Source organism: Moschus berezovskii, chromosome 22 (genome assembly GCF_049115385.1).
Source record: "Moschus berezovskii isolate FMDL1 chromosome 22, NW_MosBer_1.0, whole genome shotgun sequence".
Taxonomy (NCBI): Eukaryota; Metazoa; Chordata; class Mammalia; order Artiodactyla; family Moschidae; genus Moschus; species Moschus berezovskii.
In genome coordinates this window covers 6,796,918-6,810,595 of record NC_142481.1, presented here as the reverse complement: position 1 = coordinate 6,810,595, position 13,678 = coordinate 6,796,918, and the positions used below count along the sequence as shown (strand labels likewise).

Genomic DNA, 13,678 nt, shown 5'->3' with positions numbered 1-13,678 from the left:
AAGTATCAGTTCTTCAGCGCTCAGCCTTCTTTATGGTCCAACTCTCACATCCATACATGACCACTGGAAAAACCATAGCTTTGACTCTATGGACCTTTGTCAGCAAAGTGATGTCTCTACTTTTAATATACTGTAATAAAATATATTATTAACATTTCACCTGTTTCCTCCCCTCCTTAAAAATATGGCTACACAAAATCTTTAAATTACATATATGGCTCATATTAATATATTTCTATTGGTTAGTGTTGCTCTAAACTACAACAGAAATCTAACCAAACAGCCACCTCCTGATGTGAAGGGGTAAACTCAATTAAAGAAAAGTCCCTTGCCCAAAACCACAAGATGAATCAGTGGCTGATCTGCAACAAGGGCCCAAGTCCCCTGGCTTCCAGCAGGAGGCACAGCAAAAAGGGCGAATAGCCCCAGCTTCTTCACAGATTTACTGCTGTGTGACCTTGGGAAGTCACTTTACATCTCTGAGCCAAAAATTCACCATTTGTAAAATTGGGGATCAAAACACAGTCTGTCCTATCACTGAGCTTAACGCAAGGAAGGAGTGCTCCGCAAGGGCCTGGCAAACTAGAACTGGGAAATGGGCTCCTGCCTAAGCAAGACCTTGCAGGACCCGCCCTGGCTACCACCGCATCTCAACTCTTGCTATTCTCCTCCCTGCCCACTCTGCTCTGGCCACACTACCTGGCTGTTGTTTCCTGGACTTACCAATTTTATTCCCACCCTTGGGCTTTTTCATCGGCAGTTCCTTCTGCCTGAAAAGTTCTTCCCCAAGATGACTTTATGATTTTTTCTTTGGCTGCCTTCAGTCTTAACTCAGGATCTTTTGCTGCAACCCAGACTCTCTAGTTGTGGTGGGTGGGCTCAGTGGTTGCAGTGAGTGTGTGTGTGGGTGCTTAGTTGCCCCCTGACATGTGAGATCTTAGTTCCCACACGAGAGATCGAACCTGTGTCTCCTGCATTGGAAGGCATATTCTTAACCACTGGACCACCAGGAAAGTCCCGATAGCTTTATGATTCACTCCTTTGCTTCACTCAGGTCTCTGCTCAAATGCGACCTCCTCAAAGAGGCCATGCCCTGACCCCTGTGGACACTGGCGCCCACTATCTCCCTCTCTAATCCTGCTTTATTTTTATTTGTTGTGTTAATCACTACCTGACATTACAGATTCATTGACTTGTTGTCTGTTTCTCCCAGTCTGTGAACCTCATGGCGGCCGGGGGTTTTGTCTTTTTCTCACTGCAGTATTCCTAGCTCTTGGCACATGGGCCCTGGATGAGGTGCTCAATATGTGTTTGTCGAACGAATAATTAACTTAATGCTCGATTAATTCACAGGGGACTCCGGGCATCTGTTCCCGGCCCTCCAGCCCAATCTAAATCGGAAGAGAGAGACCCAAAGAGTGTGGACGGCCGGAGGACAGGACCCAGCGGCTGGGGACTGGGAGACTCCCAATGTCCTGGGCTGGGCAGGGAGGGAGGAGAGATTCAGGACGCTTCAGGAGGCTCCTGGAGGATGTGAGCAGGAAGATGGGAGAGGAAGGCATTTCTAACAAAGGAGCAGCCCGGCAAAGCTTGGAGGTGGGACTGAGGACACCAAGACGGCCCAGGAGTCAGGCAGGCAGTTTCCGAGCCTCACGCCTGTGCGGATCCGCAGGCAGCAACCCCGAAATCGAGCGCCCCCTGGTGGCCAAATCTTAGTGTGACCAGCCAAGTCGGACACATTTATTGAGCGCTTTATCAAATATTCAAAACAGTGCTTAGGTGAAAGGCCTGGATTCCATTTTCAGCGGAGCAAATGGAAGATCCGAGAGGTTGAGTCACTGACCCAAGCTCACCCAGCTCTGCCTTTAGAATCTGAAGTCTGGAGAGCCGCCCCAGTTGCTCTTCATCCATCAGACAGATTCAGGTGGTAGTGGAGATAAGGACTAATTCCACCTTGTTGAAGAGCTCCAGGAGGACCTGGGTGAGAGCCCCCAGGTGGGGCTCCGGAGAGGTGACCTCAGGCCAGTTATGGGCCTCGGGCTGCAGCCAATGAGACCGTGGTGCGGGTGAAATGAGATGGCCCAGGGCCTGCAGTACACACAGCACTCACACAGAAACAGTGAGTGCTGTAACTGACATCCAGTTGAGTGGCTGTGCTTATCCTACTGCAGGCAAACACGATCAGGCAGGCAGTAGGCGATCGAGCAGGTTTAGGGCTATCTGAGCACGTCCAGAACCCCACAGAGGTACAGGCAAGCAGCCCCCTAATTCCAACTCGCTCAGGAATGGAAGGTCGTTTAGTGCTCCCCTCTGTGAGACCCAGGAGTGCCCGGCCCCCAGCCCCAGAAGCCCAGAGCCCCAGCGTCTGCAGGGTCGCAAGTAATAGGTTCCTTCTCTCTCGCAGCTGCACACGAAGCCCGGGCTCAGGTGACTCGGGTTCATTCCGTGTCATTTACAGGCGGCCCCGCGCCCCCACGGCGCCGGATGCCCGCGGGGAACTGGAGTCTCTAGAAGTCGGGGACAGGCTGGGAAGTCGGCGGTCGCGACGGCTGCGGCTCCCGCGGCGGCCCCTCTTCGTCCAGCCCCCGGCGGCCCTTGCCGATGGCCAGGCGGGGCCGGCCGCGGTTCAGGCCGTCCAGGAGCGCGCAGGCCTGGCAGAGCGCGCGGCTGGCCAGCGCCCCGCAGCGGGAGCAGGCGCCGGGCGGCGGGGGCCGCGCGGCCGGGGCCAGCGCCAGGCGCTCGGCCGAGTGCACCAGGTCCAGCACCGCCGACGGCCGCGCCGCCTCCAGCATCTTGAGCAGGTCGCGCGCGTGGCCGCGGAAGGCCTCGGGCGCGTACACGCACTCCTCGGAGAAGTAGTCGAGGCGGCGGAAGTGCGCGTAGAGCACCACCTCCTTCTGCGACGCCAGCTGCAGCGGCCGGCAGCGCGGCAGCGCGCCCCCCTCGCCCGGGGAGCCCAGGCCCCCGCCCCGCGCCAGCCGGCCCGCGTCGCCCCGCAGGAAGTTCATGAGCACCGTCTCCGCCATGTCGTCCGCGTTGTGTCCTGGGGGAGGGGAGACGGGAGCCGTGAGGAGGGGGCCGGGGCCGGCGGGGCCGCGGGAGGAGACCCCGGGGCACCGCGGGGCGGCCTGGGGGAGGCTGCGGGGCACCCGGCGAGCAACGAGAGGGCGACGCACCCAGGCTCTCCTGGAGCAACCCGGGGTGCCTCACCCCCCATTTATCGCAGACCAGGCCCTCTGCTAGCGAGTGAAAGCCCTTTAGGCTACAACCATCATTTCAGAGCCTCCCTGGCACAGAAGGTAAAAGTCGCATGCATTGCGGGAGACGTGGGTTTGATCCCTGGGTCGGGAAGACTGTCATTTCAGTCTCAATTAAAAGTGTACTTCAGGGAATTCCCTGGCGGTCCAGAAGTTAGGACTCTGTGCTTTGGATGCTGAGGGCCCAGATTCAATCCTTAGTTGGAGAACCAAGATCCCACAAGCCCAAAAGACACTCCCCCAACAAAAAGAAAAAAAATGTCCTTCAGACTACACGGAAGTCATTTAATGGAGATGGGAAAGAGGACTGTTGTGGTAAGCAGAACCTCCACCCCCTCAACCTGAAAGTATATTGGGTCCCATGGCGAAAGAGATAAAGACTGCAAACAGAATGAGGGTTCCTAATCAGCTGGTCTTAATATAGGGAGAGCAGCCTAGCTGAGCCAAGTGGGCCCCAGGGTAATGGCGTGCTAAGTCGCTTCAGTGGTGTCCGACTCTTTGCGACCCCATGGACTGTAGCCCACCACGCTCCTCTGTCCATGGGATTCTTTAGGCAAGAACCCTGGAGGAGGTTGCCATGCCCTCCTTCAGGGGATTTTCACGACCCAGGGATCGAACCTACCACGCTTTATGTCTCCTGCATTGGCAGGCGGGTTCTTTACCACTAGTGCCACGTGGGAGGCCCAGGGTAACGACAGGGGTCCTTAAAGTGAAAGAGTCAGGATGGAAGATGTGGGAACACAGGCAAGGTCAGACGATGCAAGATGAGGACTCAGCTGCCGCCTTTGAAGCTGGAGGAAGGAGACCTCCAAGAGGTAGCCTCTAAAAACTGGAAAAGAGGCAAGAAAACGGACTTTCCAGTAGATTCTTCAGAGGAATGCCAACCAGTGAGACTTCTGCCTGAACTTTAACCTCCAGAACTGCAACCTAATACATTTGTGTTGTTTTTTTTTTTTTTTCATTTGTGTTGTTTTAAGCCACTCAATTTGTGGTAATTTGTTACAGCAGCCATAGAAAACTCACAGTTGTTGACACAGGTGCCTTTGATGGCACAGACTGCGATGTTTTTGTGTTATCTTTGTTTAGAGGGACCAGGGAGAAAGTTAGGGAATATTTACACAGCATTAAAAAAAAAAAAAAAAAGCACTGATTCTCACAACCATCAGCTCTCACCTGGACCACCCGTGGCTGCCACCCTCCAGGCTCATCTCCTTTGCTCCACCCTTGCCTCTCCAACCCGGGCTCCTCACCCCTGCCCTAGTGCGCTTTTCAGAGCCTTTGTCAGGCCCACCCATTCCCCACTGTTCAGAGGATCAGATGTTAACGCCTCACCGTCAAAAGGGGAACGTGATCCGAGCTCCGCCCACTGCTCTGGTGTTCCTGCTGCTGCTGCTGCTCAGTCACTTCGGTCGTGTCCGACTCTGTGCGACCCCATAGACGGAAGCCCACCAGGCTCCCCCGTCCCTGGGATTCTCCAGGCAAGTACACTGGAGTGGGTTGCCATCTCCCTCTCCCATGTGTGAAAGCGAAAAGGTCTTCCTGGGGCCCCTTAAACTGGCCTGGGCACAGATGGTTCCCTCTGCCTGGAACAAACTCCACCCACCTCAAACATCACTCCTCTTCACTTCCTTACCCAGAGCCCTCGGATCTCAAAAGCCCTCCCTCATGCCCTTCCTCCATACCATAAGGTCCTCTTTTTGCTCCATGTAATTTTTCCCAGTAGCATTTATGATCGTTTATCATTTTATATTTGATCTGTGCAAAGGTACGGGCTTATGTCTGTCCTGGGCATCGCTGTATTCTCAGCCATAGCCCGATGAGGATGTGAGAATATATAATATAAATGTGTGTAATACGTACTCTCTATATTAATAACAGCTTGGAGCTGGCATTCAGTAGAAACCCAGTGGTTGGTTGTTGAAGGAATGGATGAGAGCGAGAGAAGAACAGAGAATCATGGAAAAGAAGAGATGCCAACAAGAAAAAGAAGTTACGAGGCAGAGAGATAACTTTCCAGAGACAGAGATGGATTCTGAAGAGAGACAGCTGGGGGCCACGGACCAAGAGTATTAGAGACGATTAAAGATAAGTAAAGACTCAAAGACCTAATACCCAGAGACTAACTCCTGCCACTCGCTTCTCCCACCTCCCACCCTCCTTGCCAAGCTGTGCAGACTAAGAGAGCGGCCAAGACCCAAAGTCTTTGTGAGGTCCAGCCCATCCTGTTTCCTCCCACCCCCACCACCACCACCCTGGCAGTAACTTTCTGTACGGCCGGCCCGATGCTGGAGCATGCGCAGATCCCCTTTTCCGTGTTCGGTTCTTTGCTCTAGTCCATTCACAGTCTCCATTACCACTTGGGCACGCACTCCAGCGCCTTTACCCTCGCCCGACCCTCGCCCGCGCATGCGCCCCTCCCACCACGCCCCCTCTGGGCCGCGCCTGCGCTCACCGGTCACGACGTGCGTGGCTCCCACGAGGCGCGCCCCTTCCTCCAGCGCGCGGCGCCGCAGCACCCCGCAGAAGGTGCAACAGGCGCGGCTGCGGCCGGAGCCGGCCGTGCTGCGGGCCACGGCGTCCATCGTCCAGCCCCCGAAGAGGTCCGCGTAGGCCACGACGGTGAGCGGGAGCTCCCAGCGCGCCGCCTGCCGCCGCACGGCCGCCAGCGCCGCGTCCCGGTAGCCGCCGATGCCCTCGTCCACCGCCACGAGGTGCAGCGAGATGCCCAAGCGCGGGGCCAGCTCGCGCAGCACGTGCGCCAGCACCGTGGAGTCCTTGCCGCCCGAGGCGCCCACGGCCACCACGGCGCCGGGGGGCAGCAGGCGGCCCGCGACCACCGTGTGCAGCACCTCGGCCTCGAAGGCCGCGCAGAAGCAGGCGCCGCACAGCGCCTGGCCCGAGCGCGGACGGCGGAGGGCGGCGCGCGCCTTGTGGCAAGAGGCGCACTGCGGGGCGGGCATCGTGGGGTCCTGGAGAGGCGGGAGGGGTCGGCTTCTCCTGGATGGGTGGAGAGGGGAGGCGGGTTACACGTGGATTCCGGATTACGGGTCGTCGCTCACAGAGGGTAGTGTCCCTGCCGAGAATAGTGGGGACCAGGTAGGCTTCTTCCAGAGTAGTTGTAGTAGTTAGTAGTTTAGTCGCTAAGTCGTGTACGACTCTTGCGACCCCTTGGACAGTAGCCTGCCAGGCTCCTCTGTCCATGGGATTCTCCAGGCAAGAATACTGGAGTGGGTTGCCATTTCCTTCTCCATCTTCCAGAGTAAGGGAGGGTTATATGTATACATATATGACCCTTGAACAACGCAAGGATTGGGAGTACAACCAAATTCCACGTAACTTTGCAGTTGGCCTTCCATATCTTCCCTGTTCCAAGTCCAAGGATTCAACTAAACTGCGGATGGTGTAGTATTGTATGTATTTGGAGGGGATAGGGAGAGATTGGCGAGTTAGGTCGGATTCTGTTTGGAGGGATGGAGGTGCATATTAAGGACCCCTTTCACAGTCTCCAGGGAAGCCACCCCTCTTACAACCCTGATCAGAAGGACAGGTCGCTGACCTGGGCCTCCAGGGCTGCTCAGAGAACTTGGGAAGGGTCAGTGATCTAAGAACAGAAGGAGGCAAGGGGACAGCTGGCGGTTCTGTTAGGGGAAGGGGGATAAACAGGAAAGACCAACTGAATTTCACTTTGGTGGGGGTGGGATGCTGTCTCTAGGGATGGGTCCTGACTGTATCCTCTGAAAGGCAGGGCAGTCATCGCAGAATCTCCTGCAAGCTTCTGTGGCCTTATCAAGAGATGGATCAGCCCATCTTTGGCTCCTTCTGTTCCCCCCACATCATTCCTCCCCACCCAGCCACGATTCCCTCTCTTGTTGGACCCACCTGCCAGTTGAAAAACCCACCACACTGAGTCCCTCCCTCAGGGCACCATCATCTCTGGGCTGCAGTAGCTTCGGAGCAGTTCACTGTTTCCAGGATTGCCCATGAAGTGTGGAATCATTCTGTGTGACTCGCATGCTTACTGTCTATAACACCAGTTAGGGACTAGTGCAACTCAGCTGTCTGACAGGCATCGCAGAACCCAGATTCCTGATTCCCCTTCCCAAACCTGCTTCTCTTTTAAAGGGCAGCCGTGTCCCTCCAGCTACTCAGGGCAGGAGCTTTGTGTCCCAGGACACTGGACTGCTTTCTCCATCCCTCTTAACTCTCCCTGTAGGTGATTCCAAATTGCAATGTTAGGTCTCAACCTTTCCTCCAAATGCCCCACTGAGAATGCACCTGGGGCATGTCCTCAAACCTCAAACCCCATACATCCAACTAGAACGGAGCAAATCCTGTTTGGAGCTTCAAAACAGACCCAGAAGCCCAGCACGCCTTAGCATCTCCACTGCTGCAACCCTGGTCTGAGCCTTGTCTCTCTCCTGGGTACCGCAGGAGGCTCCTCCTCCGTCTCCCAGCCCTCCCCTCCTCTCCTTTCCACATGCAATTGTCCACAAAACAGCCAGTGAGATCCTGCCCAGGGTCTTCTCTACATCCTCCCATGCATCTCACCTCACCCCTGCCTCTGGCTTGATTCTCCCTCGCTCTCCTGGTCTGCCTCCTGCTCAGCCTCTTTTGGAGAGGCACCTTCATGGTTCCCAGGTCCTGCCCAGCTCATTTTCCTTGTGGGTGACGGAATCACGATGTCCATCGGGCTCGTCCTTTAAATGTCCCATTGAAGATACCCACTGGTTCTCTAGAATCCTGGGTACCCAAACTTACCAGTCCCCTGGTCTCCACGGAGAAACCTGTTCTTGCCCAGCTGTTCCCTGCTTGCTGAGAGTACCACCTCTCCACCCAGCTCCTCTGCAGGACTGGACATAAAGTCACTCTGGACTCATCTCTCTTCTCCCCCTAAATCAATGGTCACTAGGTCCCAGGAACCTACTTCCTGAATGAGGAAGACCCTGCCAGGAAACGAGTCTGCAGATTTTCAGCGGCTGATAGGCCACGACACAGCTTTAATTTTAATTCTGAGAGAGATGGGAGTCATGGGAAGGTTCTGTGCAAAGAAGGCAAATGATCTGACTTAGGTTTTAAAAGTTTCCTTTTGGCTGCTGTATGGGGAACAGACTGTGGCAGGCAGGGAGGCCAGAGAGGAGGCTGTGGCGATAGTCAGTGAGATGATGTTGGCTTGGACTGGGGTGCTGGCAGTGGTGATGACAAGAAAAGGTGGGGTTTTGGAGCTGTTTTGAAGGTAGGGTCCGTAGGACTTGCACAAGACTTGGATTGGGGTGGAGGGTGGGGTCATGAGAAAAGAGAGGAATGAAGAATGATTTGGAGGCTTGGGCCTGAGCATCTGGGAGGATGATGGTAACATTTAGTTGTGGAGGAGGCTGACTAGAATTCCATCTGGACACGTCAGATTTGAAACGTGTATTAAGCATCTTCCCCTCGAAGATTTTATAGACCCTAGGCTGGCTCAGGCGCCCCCTCTGGGGTCGCAGAGCCCCTTGTATACCTCCATCCCAACCGGATCACGACGCTACCCTTCATGGTGACAGGCCTGTCTCCCTCCCCCTGTCCTGTGAGCTCACCACAGGCAGGGAGGGACAGGGTCTGCCTCAGCCACCACCGACTCCCCCTGCCTTGCAAGGGATTTGGCAAAGGACCGGGGCTCAGTAAAGATCTGTAGGCTGAGGGAAAAAGCGTTCCCAGAAGGCGGGGCCCAGACCTCAAGTGTGCCCCCGGATCGCAGCTTTGTCAGAATGACAAAGTAGTGTGTAACATCATTCTATTAAGACAGGTTTCAGGACAGCGAAGGGACCTCCCGGAAGTATCCAGTTGAGGGTGAGGGCAGGGAAATGTTCGAATTTCCCCAAGCCCACCCGGGAGAGGGGTGGGCTGGCCAGAGACAGGCTGGACCGCAGAGCCCACAGTGAGGATTCCGGTCAGTAGGCCTCTGGGATACAAGCATTGGGAAGTCAGAGGCGAATGTTTTCACCCCCGGAGAGTTCCTCAACCTTCGCACGGCACCGCAACAAAGAACCGGCGCTCAGGGGCCTACCAGCTCCGGGAGGAAATAACTCACCTGAGCAGAACGCGGTGCTAGATCGTCCAAACTGCCTAACACGCGGAACTCCTGTACGGAACCGGCTCCGAGACTACGACTCCCACAAGGCCTTGGGCGCTGTCTTGCCTACGGCTCCCATAGCCCCACGCGACGGCTCCACCTGAAGCAGCGGCGGTTACTGAGGGCCTCGGCCTACAACTCCCAGCAGTCACCGAGGCCCCTTATTACTATCTGCCTGCTACTCCCAAAATCCACTGCGCTGTTTCCTTTTGCGCATGGGCAAGGGCCCTGGCGCGCGTACTGTTAACTAGGGTAGTGAGCTGTCACCGTGCCGGACGCTTAAAAAGGCGAAGTGACTGCATTCGGATTATGTGCTTTTGTGGGATTACAATAGGCTTTTAGGAGGATTGTAGAGCTCACTGGACTTCCCTGGTGGCTCAGACAGTAAAGCGTGTGCCTACAATGCGGGGAGACCCGGATTCAATCCCTGGTGGGGAAGATCTCCTGGAGAAGGAAATGGCAACCCCACTCCAGTATTCTTGCCTGGAAAATCTCATGGACGGAGGAGCCTGGTAGTCTACAGTCCATGGGGTTGCAAAGAGCCTGACACGACTGAGCGACGTCACTTTCACTTTCTTTCATAGAGCACATTATTTTTGAGTTTGGGTCGCAGCCGTGTGAATCTCGTCCTCCACATTTTATTGGTAAAAGCAGTAATGAGTTCAATCCAGATTCAAGAGGAAGACTAATAAATTTCACTGTGTAATAAATGAAGTTTATTACTATTTTGCCTTAAGGAAGTGGTGGGATTGTTTGGAGCTCTTTGGAGACTAGAACCTACAGCTACTCATCTGTCTGTCAGCTGCTCCCTCTATTTGATGAGGGGAATTACCCCTTTCTGTCAGGCATGTTCAGAAAATGAAATGGGATCATATTTGTTAAGGGGTAGAACAATGCTTTCACCTTACCCAGTGCTTGGACCAGTGTGTCAACAGCCTAGCATTTTCCACAGAACATTCCTGAGGGCGGCCAGAAGGTCAAGGAAGGTGAATAGAGATCTTCTTTTCCCTGGAGTCCCTCCTCCCAGGTAGACCTGGGCCCTTCCCGGCACATCTGACATGTTGTTGATCCTCCTGAATCCAGACCGAGGGTCCTTGTTCTTTGTGGTCAACCTCTCCTCCCCCTCCCCAAGGCTGCAGACATTCTGAATCAGGAGTCAACTCCGAATCAGCACCACGGATAGCAGCATTGCTGTTTCCTAGGGATCCCCAGAAACCAGACAGAGAACTCAAGGGGTGCAGAGGTGGGATTGGTCGCAGACAGAACTCAGAACTCGGTGGCCGGTGGAGGATCCCCAGCACAGTGGGAGAGTGAGTGGGATTGGGAGCATGGTACCTGAGAGTCCGGGGTCATCTGCAGAACTCACATCACTTGTGAGACCCTGAAAGTCCCCACTATGTCTGCTTGGCCTATTCTTCTCTGAGAACTCACCCTTTTTAGTCCAGAGAAGCAAGAGCCCCACCCATCACATGCCTTTGTTTCCCCACCACAGGCACTTTCCCTGTCTCATAATTGTCAGATGATCTGTCTCCCAACCAGATGTTGCTTTTGTCAAGGGCAAGGGTTGAATCTTTACTAAAAACCTAAAGGTACAGTGTAGATGGTTGATGAATGAATGAAATTTCTTCCCTCACCTCATGGTTCAGTTCAGTTCAGTTCAGTTCAGTCGCTCAGTTGTGTCCAACTCTCCGCGACCCCATGAATCACAGCACGCCAGGCCTCCCTGTCCACCACCAACTCCCGGAGTTCACTCAAACTCATGTCCACAGAGTCGGTGATGCCATCCAGCCATCTCATTCTCTGTCGTCCCCTTCTCCTCCCGCCCCCAACCTTTCCCAGCATCAGAGTCTTCTCCAGTGAGTCAACTCGTCACATGAGGTGGCCAAAGTATTGCAGTTTCAGCTTTAGCATCAGTGAGTTGACAATTCTTCCCTCTCATGTTAACATGCACTTCCTATCACTCAGCCCAATGAACCCTAAGCCGTCAACTGATGAACTGACTTCCTGTGCATTTCTCTTGCCCACTCTGGACCTCGCTGTCTTCTTCAGCAAATTGAATAAGTGGGGTTAAAAGTCCTCTTAAACTCTGATGGCTTGTGTTCCAAAGTTCCTCTTTCACACACCATTAGATTCTCCATGACTTCCCTCTGTCTCTTCTGTTTTTGTTTGCAAATTAGGGACCATGGGAAACAGCCCTTCTGAGCACCGAGATACTATAACTGCCCCTGCTAGGAGACAATGAGTCGGTCAGGAAGGAGGGGGCCCAAGAAGGGGATGGGGCTGCAAGATGAGATATCAGCTGAAAATGCAAGAGCTGATGATAGCGTGGGCATGCCCATGTATGCTTACCCCCTGAACCTTCCCTTCTCAGTGATCACAACACTGACCTACCCCAGGTTATGGGTAACGGTTCCATGAGGGGGTGATAAGATGGGCAGATGCATGAAGCTGAATGGAAAAAAACATGGATTTTTTTTCTCTATACCAAGTCTTAAGAAAAACAAGTGCAAAGCTTAGTACCAAAGGCAGCACGCTCAGATGATAAAGCTACAGAGGCTAGGGGCTTATTGGGGCTTTCCTAGTGGCTCAGAAATCAGGTGAAGAATCTGCCTGCAATGTGGGAGATGTGGGTTTGAACCCTGGGTCAGGAAGAACCCCTGGAAAAGGGTATGGCAACCCACTCCAGTATTATCGCCTGGAGAATCCCATGGACAGAGGAGCCTGGTGGGCTACAGTCCATGAAGTCGCAAAGAGTTGGACACAGCTGAGCTAACACTTTCCCCTTTTTCCCCCCTGGGGCTTATTGAGGGAAGTGGGTGTGCGGTGAGGAGGAGAAACAAGAAGGAGATCCTGAGGGGCCAGCAGCATTCTGTTTCTTGGACGGCACAGTGGTCACGGGGGCTGAGAAGGGGGAAGAGCTACTGGGTTCATCCACAAGAGGGTCTCGGATCACTGAGGTGGGGCCAGGATTAGACAGGGCCCTGGGCCTGAAGCAGCCCTTTCCTACAGCCTGGGAGAGGCCTCCTTCCTACCTGTGCCGTTTTCTTGGCCAATGGTCATGGTCAAGTTCAGTGGAAAGTCTGTGACAGAGAGACATGGCAGACCCATGTCAGTAGTGAGGCCTCAGTGGACTTGGGCCCTGTGTCCTCAGGAGCTGCATAAATGGGGAAAGGATGGGGCAGGGATCCTCCTGACCCCCTCCCAGGCCAAATTCTGGGACCCAATGTTCGAGGCCCGTAACCCCTGGTTACGGGTAATGGCTGCCCTCCCGACCCCGTCAGGGACCCGGGTGTCCTGGCCCAGCTCTCACAGGGCACGTTGAGGTGGACGATCCTTGCTGTGCTCACTTCGGCTCCAGGCGAGGCCACCTGATAGGGGAGCTTGGTGCCATGGGGTGAACACCGATGAGAGGGCGTCCTGGGGCCCAGGGAGGTGGGGGCAGCTGACGTCCAGGAGAAGGTGGGGGGCATGCCCACCTCACAGGCCCAGGGCGCAGAGCAGGTCAGGTTCCCGGGGCGTCCGGGCTCCAGCATCCAAGAAATAAGGGTGTGGGGTGTGTGGCTTAGGGCTGGTGAGGAGAGGGGAAGATGGAGGGATTACAAGGGCGGTTCGAGGTGTGACCCCCAGACAACCTCAGGCTTTGGTCCATTGCCTCCCTCGGGGCCCCCTTCTGCTTTACCCCAACCCCCATTTCTGAAGAGAGTCTCATTCATACTTTTTAATATTGACTCTGTCCCCTGCAAATTGGCACTTGCCATCTACCTCGACAAAGAGCAAATCCTGAGCCGCTGTAGCTGCTGACCTTCGTCACCCCCTGAAAAGAGTTCAGGGTGGAGGTCAGAAATGAGGTACCTGTGCTGTGGGAAAAACCGGCAGGACAGGTCTTCAGTTAGATATTTCCAGGAGATGATTTTATGAGCCCAATTCTTGCATCTCCTTATGTCTAGAAAAGCACTCAATTCCTTCCTGGTGACGTCTGCTCCTCATGACTAGCTGTAACCTTCACAAGGCGAGCAGAAACCTTCTTCAAAAAAATATGTGATTAATTAAAAAAATAAATGAAGTGGCAAAAAAAAAAAATGTGCTTGCTTGCATGTTCCTAAGTCACATATATACTGACCTTCTGCCCTACCTCTTTGGAGCAGTTTCTTAGACCTAGAAAGGCTGTCTCCGGGGCTACAGTCCTCATTTTGCCCTGAAGAAAGCTTAACTCACAACTCTCACATTGTGAATTTTTTTTGGTTAACAATGCCATGTTTAAATATTTTTGATATGGTGGGTTAAATATAATACAATTTAAAGTAATTTCAGA

The 13,678-nt window shown here is 54.1% G+C and overlaps 1 protein-coding gene across 1 annotated transcript; it reads right to left on the bottom strand.

Annotated features, from left to right (window-relative positions):
- Positions 1-989: 989 nt before the first annotated feature.
- Positions 990-9,613, bottom strand: CTU1 (cytosolic thiouridylase subunit 1). Its single transcript, XM_055411472.2, has 3 exons — positions 9,325-9,613; positions 5,710-6,254; positions 990-3,043 (listed from the first exon to the last, which is right to left on the bottom strand). The coding sequence occupies exons 2-3, from the start codon at positions 6,215-6,217 to the stop codon at positions 2,508-2,510; spliced, it is 1,044 nt and encodes a 347-aa protein (XP_055267447.2). The 5' UTR covers positions 6,218-6,254; positions 9,325-9,613; the 3' UTR covers positions 990-2,507.
- Between the last annotated feature and the right edge of the window lie 4,065 nt (positions 9,614-13,678).